Raw genomic sequence first — 10,576 nt, forward strand, 5'->3', positions numbered from 1 at the left:
ATGGAGCCAAACCATCCATGGGCCAAACAGAAGAAGAAACACAGGAAGTAATGCTAAGGAAACGTTAAAATCAAGTGGCTGAGCTGTACCAGATAATATAATACATCCATGAGCTGTACTCATGGACTAGACTTTAGACAGTGTGTGGAGAAGTGTTGTAGAGAAGTGTAGTGAACATGGCAGCGGAGCAGGATTGTAGGGTGAAGGTTATTGAATCCCGGGTCAGAGCTTTTCCCGACTTTCCCAAGAAAGGAGTCATTTTCAGGTACAGAGCTGTGCGGCGTGCACAGGACACGCACGTGGGAGCACGTTCATTAGACTCGTTTAGCTTTTTAGATTCTTCTTAAAGCATGAGCAAAATATGACCTTGACAGTTTTTCCTATCCATTCCGAACACATTAAGGAAGTGTAGGGCAATAATTGGGCACCCAAATTATCCAGAAAACGATAGAACCAGACAGGTTTGGAATCAGTTTTGGCTTTGACCAAGGAGAGAGATTTACAGAAGACTTTTAGCTCATTCCTCCAATGATTACAATTTGGGATGGACTTTAAAGTGTTGAAGGTCAAGCCAAAAAACACAGTCGCACAAATAAAATAAATGATTCAAATCCTCAGTTTCAGTAAACAACTTCGTACTATTTGTTATTACATTTATAATCTGATAACACCATCCATATAAGATTCTTAAATAGTTTGTTTAACCCTGTTTATAAGCGATTGTGGATGAGCCTTGACAATTTGTTCATCTTTTTTAGGTACTGCAGATCTGATATTTCACACAGAATTCACCGCATGACAAATTGTTTCCTTATTTATCCATGAAGTGGGCAACTGCTCAAACACCTTTAGAAAACCACTCATTAAGAAAGATCAATTTCCTATTTACAAGTACATATCTGTTATTCCGTATTGGAGTATTGTGCGGCGTGAAATTGTGTTTGAAGATAAGTTTCCAATAAAGAAGGGCCTGGTGATGAAAATCTGAAAGTTTTCACTTCACAAGATTTTTAAGGTCAAAATCAAGACCACCAAACTTTGTAAATTCTAAACTGGGAACATAGTACCAGAAAGTGCATTGAAAGTGGTGCAATAAATTGGTGTATAATTATTATTATTATATATATAGAAGAAACCCTAATTACTCCTTTTTAGGTGAGGCAATAGTTGCGTAGGTCTATATATAAGTACTACAACCATGAATTACAAACAAGCATATCAATTAATGTAGATAAAGATTTCAGAGTTGTTGTTTATGGTCGTTAATTGAATGAAGTGAATTTTGCAGAGACATCTGTCCCATCCTGAAGGACCCCGAGGCGCTGTCAGCTGTGACCAGTCTGTTTGAAGAATATGTGAGAGACAAGTTCCCGCAGGTGGATCTTGTCATAGGTTCGTACAACTATATTGACTCACTAAATACCTTTTTGAAACCTTTAAAACAGCAACTCATTCTGATTGAATGCAGGTTTGGATGCTCGGGGCTTCCTATTCGGACCTCTCCTTGCCCAGAGACTCGGTGTTGGTTTTGTCCTGGTACGAAAGAAGGGCAAACTACCGGGAGCTACGGTCTCGGTGGCATACGACCTGGAATATGGCAAGGTCAGCAGTACAACCACCTATTCAGAATCCACAGACTATAGAAATGAATAGGAAACTCCAAGGAACCATTCACCAATCTTCACAGATGAAAACACTGAGCTAATTCCACCTAAATATGTCTGAGTGTTGATTCAACAAGTGTGCTGCCATTTTTGGAGCATTATTATTCAGGTTAATACTAAGTAAGAAATATTGAATTTTAGGCAGAGGCTGAGATCCAGGAGGATGCAGTCAGTCCAGGACAGAAGGTGATCCTCATTGATGACCTCTTAGCAACTGGAGGTAAGTTTCACTCTAATACACTGGGTCCAGACTGTTATACATGTACATGCTAGTAACGTGGTCCAGGATTATTAACACAGTATGTCAGAAGTGTAAACTGGACGTAGCAGTGTGGCCCCCCTGCTGACAGCAGCCCATTTGTTTGATCTTGTGCTGCTCTTGTGTGCAGGCACGCTGTATGCAGCCTGTGCTCTGATGCACCAGCGACAGGCAGAGGTGCTGAGCTGCCTGGTGGTGATGGAACTGCAGGATCTGAAAGGAGCAGACAGACTAAAACCACAGCCCGTGTACTCACTGTTGCGATACTGATCCAAGAACTGTATGCACGTACTGTGATTCACAGTAATATATATATATTATATTATATATATATATATATTATATAATATATATTATATAATATATATATATTATATAATATATATAAATATATATATTATATAATATCATATATATTATATAATATATATTATATTATATATATATTATATAATATATATATATATATATATAATATAATATATAATATATATATATAATATAATATATATTATATATAATATATATAATATATATATTATATTATATATATATATATATTATATTATATATATATTATATATATTATATAATATATATATATATTATATAATATATATATATATTATATAATATATATTATATAATATATATATATATTATATAATATATATTATATATTATATAATATATATTATATAATATATATATATTATATAATATATATATATTATATAATATATATATTATATAATATATAATTTATATAATATATTATATTATATAATATATATATTTATATATAAAGTTAAATGAAAATAAGGATCCGCTCAGCAGTTGAGCTCCCATTTTTTTCACGTGACATTTCGGGCCTCAAGCCCCTTTTCAAACACTTACAAACAATATATTTGATTTGTTCATCTGATTTTAGTCTTAAGATGAGATTTGTTGTTGCCCACAGGCTTTATAAGAACAAATTCTCACATGTCAGCTTACATGGAGTGTATATGCGCTATCCACCTCAATCTGCAGCACTTTCAATGCATTTGCCAATTGATCCAGCTGACATGCACTCTCCAGATGGTAATTTGCGTCGAAAGTTAAAACCCAGTTCAAACACAAGAAAATCTTGGAAGACCAAATTAACCTTTGAGTATTGTGTGACAATTAACCTTTGAGTATTGTGTGACAACTAAATGAGTGTCAGTTTCAAAACAGGGTTTTATTCAAAATGGTTCAAATTACGGTCAATTTTATATTTTATAGCAGAAATGGAAAAACGAGTACATTTGTTTTGTCCATTCCGTGATATGTTCAGCATAACTCTTGAAAACTGAAATACTGATCAGTTCCAGGGTACAACCTCAGGATCTTATTCTGCATTCCAGTCATACTAACACAAGATGGTCATGTACCACTCAATTGTTCTCAATTTTTAATAAAACTGGTCCTAAAAACAAGGGACCTGTATTTTCTTTTCAATGCCATAAAAATACAATAAAAATTGCAAAAATGTTTCCTCTACACTGTAGAAAGTTTGTTTAAAAAAAAAAAAAAAGCTGGTGGTTGTTAAAGGCGTTCCTCTTCCTTTAGCCGAGTGTGCAGTTTGTCCTGTATCACGCTCAGCTCCATGTTCTTGTTTAACTTGAGGTAAAAGTCCTTCCTGATTGGAACAATTGTAAGCCAGTCGGATGCCACCTCTGCCAGCAACCGGATGTGCTTCTCCATTTCCCCTGTTCAAGAAAATAAGTCTTAATTTGTAATTGGTCAATAATATCACTATCTGTAGAGTGCCAGTTGTGGCGAGATGACAATCACAATATTCTCACCGTTTGTTCATTTTAAACCACAATATTTATCCTCAACGTCTAGATTGCTGCTCCGCGTCCAAGTGGACAGCCCATATGCCATGCTCCACTAAAAACATGTACAATAGGCCCCTCCCCTCTGGAGCGCTTATTGTGAGTTTGATTCAATCTGCTGAATTTCCTCCCCCTTCTACACCTGTACAACAACTTTGCTGAAATGTTAAACTGTAGAGAACCCTGGCTATGTATTAAAAGTTGAGAAGAATAATATTTGAAGTACAGAAGAGAAGTGTAAGTAAGTGAAACGTTTAAAAAGCCTCATCTATGCCTCAGCCTGTCACACTTCAGAACATCATTGAGAACTGAATACAGTTAAACTACAATATTTCAATGTCAATATTTTGTTTAAATGCTCAGAATAGTAGACCTGTGCTCAGAGCAGATGTGTAACTGGCAACCATCCTGTTGCAGGCCACTTCCATGATTAGCGCCGGTTTCTTCTCAGCCACAAAGACATTGCGGAGGATTCTGGCCAGTTCACCCAGACGTGACATCATCAGAACCCGTTTGTCCTGCGCTGGGTTTCGGGTCATGATCGCCTGTAGCTTCTGAGCATCTTTGGCGCGGATCTATGAGCACAGACACGGCTGTTAAGACTAGCACCGTGCAGAAGCCAACAGTAGAGCATGTAAACTCACCCGCTCCAGGAGGGACTGGGACACTCCCTTCAGGGCTGTAGGGGTCGGGGTCGGACAGCTGGTGGCAGCAGTCTCTTTATCATCAACAGCAGCTTTCTCCGCTGATTTTAAGACCACCGAGACCAAAGCGCTCTCCATCTGAAAAGTTAAATGCCAATTAAACGTTCAGACAGTCAGTGGAAGTGGCACACATGGGTTAATGAGGCCAAAATGAACAGAGATGACGGTACCTTTGAAGTCATGAGTGCTCGGGCTTTGTCCAGCACCTCTTGGGCAGTGGTCAGGCTCTCAGTCTTAGGGGATTGTGGCAGGGGGCTTCCCAGCACAGGAGGAACAGTGTCCACATTAAATCGTGGGTGCCAGCGGCTGAGTTTGTCTTCTGGCACAGACAGGGGAGGGTCAAGCGAAGAGAGGAAGGCCTGGACACAAAGCAGAGTCAGCACAGCCTGCACAAAGCAGGGATATGAGACCGAGGAGGCTCACCTTATGCTGCTGCTTGACAAGGGAGACCAGGTTGTGGTGAAAGATGTGCCGGCGCTCCAGCAGACGTGTAGCTGTCAGAGTGGGCTTCAACTCACCATCTGTGGACAAAAAAAACCTTTCAGCGCCAAGTGAAACATAACAAAACACAACATTTGGAATCAACACAATGTCCCTGGCAATATTTTTGATTATTTAAAAAAAAAGAAAAAGAAAAAGATACAGCCACACATTAAGGCGCAATTGGAAAATAGCCTTTTTGCAGGAGTGAAAAGTGTGTAGAAAGTTTATGTCAAGATGAACATTTAAGGTGTGTTCTGACCGCATAAGATGACGGGCTCCACAGTCAGCTGATACGAGCCCTTTTTGATGCCGTTGTTGAACGTGGGGATGTTCTTCTCCTGTCGCAGGGTGTAAGCTTCAGGAAACACGGTCCTAATCTGGCCCACGTGGCTCTCCTCAAAGCGCCTGCACAGAAGGACTTGTGAGACACAGGAGGACAAAAGACATGGCATGAGTCAGTAAAAGCACGTACTTGTGCATCATGTCCTGCACACCCTTCTTGATCTTCATGAAGGTGGGAGTCTCACTGCGATTAAACAACATGGCAACCACTGTGTCCATGCAACGAAACATCTCAGCCAGGACTTTGTACTGATACGGCAGTGAGAGGCCTGGAGGAACTGCCTGGGCTAGTGTGTGGTACTTCTGATATGCGGGCAACTCAACACTAGCAGAAGACAAAACAAGTGAGAGGCAGAATCAAACAACTACAACAGTATCATTTACTGCCATTGACCAAAAATAAACCAATAACGCGGAATTACTCCATGACGTAGCATATGCATACAGTCAGTGCTCGCTCAGAGACGCAGGAAAAACATGCTGCCAATTAATTGTTTAATAAGCCCTGCTTCACTGGAGGAGTTACACAACACATTTACACGCTTTGTCCTTTTGCGTCCCATCAATGAGAGTGCACTCTAAATGCACCTGAAGCCTCTGGCTGAAGGACTCACCTCTGAGGCTCAGCAGGGTCACTGGTCTTGCTCTCCTCTTTCCTCTTCTGGGCTTTCACTGCCAGCGCTTTGGCTCGTGAAAGAGTGTTTTTGAGCTCCTTGTCATGAGAGGTGAGAGTTGTGGCTGGCAGAATCTCAGCTGTGGTGGGAGGTAAAGTATTAACCGGGGGCAAGGTTCTGGGCTCTGGGACAGGGGCCGGGGTGCTGCTGCTTAGAGTCTCAACCCGTTTCTTTATTCCCTGCAGGCGGGACTTGAGTGTGGCCAGTTCTTCTCCGGACAGAGCCTAGACAAAGACACAGAGGCAGATTTTTGGTCAGCAGCTTTCCCAATATTAATAAAGAATTGTTAAAGATCCATCCATCCATCCATCTTCTGCCGCTTTATCCGGGGCCGGGTCGCGGGGGCAGCAGTCTGAGCAGGGACTCCCAGACTTCCTTCTCCCCAGACACTTCCTCTAACTCCTCCGGGGGGATCCCGAGGCGTTCCCAGGCCAGCCGAGAGACATAGTCTCTCCAGCGTGTCCTGGGTCTTCCCCGGGGCCTCTTCCCGGTGGGACATGCCTGAAACACCTCCCGAGGGAGGCGCCCAGGAGGCATCCGGAACAGATGCCCGAGCCACCTCAGCTGGCTCCTCTCGACGTGGAGGAGCAGCGGCTCTACTCCGAGCTCCCCCCGTGTGGCCGAGCTCCTCACCTTATCTCTAAGGGAGCGCCCAGCCACCCGGCGGAGGAAACTCATTTCGACCGCTTGTATCCGCGATCTTGTTCTTTCGGTCACTACCCAAAGCTCATGACCATAGGTGAGGGTAGGAACGTAGACCGACCGGTAAATAGAGAGCTTTGCCTTTCGGCTCAGCTCCCTCTTTACCACAACGGTCCGATGCAGCGACTGCATCACTGCAGCCGCTGCACCGATCCGCCTGTCGATCTCACGCTCCATCCTTCCCTCACTCGTGAACAAGACCCCGAGATACTTGAACTCCTCCACTTGGGGCAAGGACACCCCACCCACCTGGAGAGGGCAAGCCACCTTTTTCCGGTCGAGAACCATGGCCTCGGATTTGGAGGTGCTGATTCTCATCCCAGCCGCTTCACACTCGGCTGCAAACCGTCCCAGTGCATGTTGCAGGTCCGGGTTTGATGGAGCCATCAGGACAACATCGTCTGCAAACAGCAGAGATGAGATCCTGTGGTCCCCAAACCGGACCCCCTCCGACCCCTGACTGCGCCTAGAAATTCTGTCCATAAAAATTATGAACAGAACCGGTGACACAGGGCAGCCCTGGCGGAGTCCAACATGCACTGGGAACAGGTCTGACTTACTGCCGGCAATGCGAACACAGCTCCTGCTCCGGTCATACAGGGACCGGACAGCCCTGAGCAAAGGGCCCCGGACCCCGTACTCCCGGAGCACCCCCCAAAGGACACCCCGAGGGACACGGTCAAAAGCCTTCTCCAGATCCACAAAGCACATGTGGACTGGTTGGGCAAACTCCCATGAACCCTCGAGCACCCGATGGAGGGTATAGAGCTGGTCCAGTGTTCCACGACCGGGACGAAAACCACTCTGCTCCTCCTGAATCCGAGGTTCGACTATCGGTCGGATTCTCCTCTCCAGTACCTTGGAATAGACCTTACCCGGGAGGCTGAGGAGTGTGATCCCTCTGTAGTTGGAACACACCCTCCGGTCCCCCTTCTTGAACAGAGGGACCACCACCCCGGTCTGCCAGTCCAGAGGCACGGTCCCCGAACGCCACGCGATGTTGCAGAGACGTGTCAACCAAGACAGTCCTACAACATCCAGATACTTTAGGTACTCAGGGCGGATCTCATCCACCCCCGGAGCCCTGCCACCGAGGAGTTTGCGGACAACCTCAGTGACTTCAGCTTGGGTGATGGATGAGCCAGCCTCCGAGTCCCCGGTCTCTACTTCCTCTTCAGAAGACGTGACTGAGGGATTAAGGAGATCCTCAAAGTATTCCTTCCACCGTCCGACGACATCCCCAGTCGAGGTCAGCAGGCCTCCACCCGCACCGTAAACGGTGTTTGTGAGACACTGCTTCCCCTTCCTGAGGCGCCGGACGGTTTGCCAGAATTTCTTTGGTGCCGACCGATAGTCCTCCTCCATGGCCTCCCCGAACTCCTCCCAGGCCCGGGTTTTTGCCTCTGCGACAGCACGAGCCGCGGCTCGCTTGGCCTGCCGATACCCGTCGATGACCTCCGGAGACCTACAAGCCAGAGTGGCCTGATAGGCCTCCTTCTTTAGTCTGACGGCATCCCTTACTTCCGGTGTCCACCACCGGGTTCGGGGGTTGCCGCCACGACAGGCACCGGAGACCTTGCGACCACAGCTCCGAGCAGCCGCATCAACAATGGAGGCGGAGAACATGGTCCACTCGGACTCAATGTCCCCAGCCTCCCCCGGGACATGGGAGAAGCTCTCCCGGAGGTGCGAGTTGAATACCCTACTGACAGAGGGCTCCACTAGACGTTCCCAACAGACCCTCACAATGCGCTTGGGTCTGCCAAGTCTGTCCGGCTTCCTCCTCCGCCAGCGGATCCAACTCACCACCAGGTGGTGATCGGTTGACAACTCTGCCCCTCTCTTCACCCGAGTGTCCAAGACACGCGGCCGGAGGTCTGATGACACGACAACTAAGTCGATCATTGACCTCCGGCCTAGGGTGTCCTGGTGCCACGTGCACTGATGGACACCCTTGTGCTTGAACATGGTGTTCGTTATGGACAATCCGTGGCTAGCACAGAAGTCCAATAACTGAACACCGCTCGGGTTCAGATCGGGGAAGCCGTTCTTCCCGATCACCCCTCTCCAGGTGTCACTGTCATTGCCCACGTGGGCGTTGAAGTCCCCCAGTAGAACAACGGAGTCCCCGGTCGGTGCACTATCCAGTACCCCTCCCAAGGACTCCAAGATAAAGATAAAGTCGCAAAATGAAAGTAATCGCAGAGGAACCAAAATTAAGCAAAGACAATAAACAACAAGGAAAGCAGAAGTGCAGGTGAGCCTCACCTTGCCTCTGCCTCCTCTGGGGGCCTTGCAGGACTGTTTACTTGATGACGTTCTCGCTACAGCTTCATGTTTACTTGAGTCCTGGCTGTTTGGAGGGGGAGAGGGTGACCTGATCGCTGCGACCTGCTCATTCTGCTGTAGTTGTGGGGCCTAGAAACAAAAAGTTCAATAAAGTAACACAACTGGCGAATTGTAAACAAATATCAGGCTGCTCTCCAGTCAGACTATGAAGTCCTAGAATCGATAACACTTGACAAAGCACATAGTGTTGGCGATTGTGACCACTTATTTTAGAGTAAGACTTTAAAACAGACGTGGTACCTGCAGCTGTGGAGAGTTGTGCGGGAGAATGAGTTGCTTTCTTGCAGTCCTTTTCTCTGGAGCTTTAGCACTTGTGGCTCGGCTTTTCTTCGCGGTGCTGTGGTCGGTCGTGGCAGAGAAAACCGCAGTCCCGAGGTCAAACTCCGCGTCCCCAGAAGTCCGTTTGGGGGTGCGAGGACTGGCCGCCAGCCCCTCGACACACGGGTCCTTTAAGCCCGCAGCCTCGTCGATAACGCGGACGAACTCTTCATGGATCGACGAGCTAAGCGGCTCTTTGTGCGCGGTGGACCTGGTGGTGGCTCTGCTGCGGGGCTTTGTCGCTTTCTTCGGCCCGTCGCATTTCTTTCTGTGGCCAAAGAAGTCAGTGACCCGAGCCTGAGACATGGCGCTGCCGCGTCTAAAAACACCGACAGACTGTGAGAGCTGTGAGTGTACTGGCTCAATCAGACGCGTTCAACTGCTGCAGCACTGTCCGTAGAGCGCCACATCTTATCACAGGAAGAAGAAAGTTTCGCGCGAAAAAACACACACGCCCCGCCCCTTCTACGGTCAGACTACGCTCACGGACACGCCCCCACAGCGACAGACTACTCAAACTGATTATAATACAAATAGTCAATAATGATAACCATACAGTCTGTGTTGATCACTAAATAATCTGTGCTTTTGACAGAATATGAGATTAAGCACTCCCATAACGTCGATTGAGTTTTATGCTAAACTTCTGCGCTTCTGTTGTTGCCAAAACACCATTGATTAGATGAAAAACAAGATGTGTAGGGAAACAACTGATTATATTGTCCCTTATGACCAGTGCAAGAAAGTGCGAACCCTACTCACTGATGACAGCATGAAGTTCGAGACTAAACCTGAGGATGGCGCTGTGGGGCGGACGGACACCATCGGCCGGAACCAAATCATTGACCTTGATGTAGTTTGGTTTGTATTTCCGTGTTTGTAGTTTTCACACTGTGATAAACCTTTTGATAGATCCACGCTATAAACCCAAACTAAACTCGCTGCTTAAAGTGTCTACAAACACCAGGTGAGTGTTTACAGACATGAACCGAGCCTTTGTCTCAGTTTTGGGCCCGGGATTAGCAGAAAGCCCGCGGCTTTGAGGTTGTTTACGCTCTTTTCATTCACACGTGTGTTTACCGAAGTTTAAGATCTTTAGTTTTAGTTCAATATTATAATCCATGGTTGTTCAGTCTGCTTTCTAAACTTGTCAGGGGACTTCTTTCTGGCATAGATAGTTTTAATCCTCTTAGTCAGTAAGACGAGGACTGTGTTTTTT

At 45.9% G+C, this 10,576-nt stretch overlaps 2 protein-coding genes across 2 annotated transcripts; one reads left to right on the forward strand and one right to left on the reverse strand.

Annotated features, from left to right (window-relative positions):
* Positions 1-90: 90 nt before the first annotated feature.
* aprt (adenine phosphoribosyltransferase) lies at positions 91-2,206 on the forward strand. The gene is made up of 5 exons (XM_072436317.1): positions 91-265; positions 1,289-1,392; positions 1,469-1,602; positions 1,806-1,884; positions 2,054-2,206. Exons 1-5 carry the CDS (start codon positions 177-179, stop codon positions 2,191-2,193), a joined length of 546 nt encoding a protein of 181 aa, XP_072292418.1. The 5' UTR covers positions 91-176; the 3' UTR covers positions 2,194-2,206.
* Positions 2,207-3,477: 1,271 nt separating this feature from the next.
* Positions 3,478-9,702, reverse strand: cdt1 (chromatin licensing and DNA replication factor 1). The gene is made up of 10 exons (XM_072436311.1): positions 9,280-9,702; positions 8,959-9,108; positions 5,929-6,212; positions 5,445-5,639; positions 5,232-5,377; positions 4,913-5,010; positions 4,660-4,848; positions 4,430-4,567; positions 4,159-4,360; positions 3,478-3,656 (listed from the first exon to the last, which is right to left on the reverse strand). Exons 1-10 carry the CDS (start codon positions 9,661-9,663, stop codon positions 3,493-3,495), a joined length of 1,950 nt encoding a protein of 649 aa, XP_072292412.1. The 5' UTR covers positions 9,664-9,702; the 3' UTR covers positions 3,478-3,492.
* Between the last annotated feature and the right edge of the window lie 874 nt (positions 9,703-10,576).

Source organism: Eucyclogobius newberryi, unplaced genomic scaffold (genome assembly GCF_026437365.1).
Source record: "Eucyclogobius newberryi isolate DKJ021-1_F unplaced genomic scaffold, fEucNew1.0.hap1 SCAF_8, whole genome shotgun sequence".
Taxonomy (NCBI): domain Eukaryota; kingdom Metazoa; phylum Chordata; class Actinopteri; order Gobiiformes; family Gobiidae; genus Eucyclogobius; species Eucyclogobius newberryi.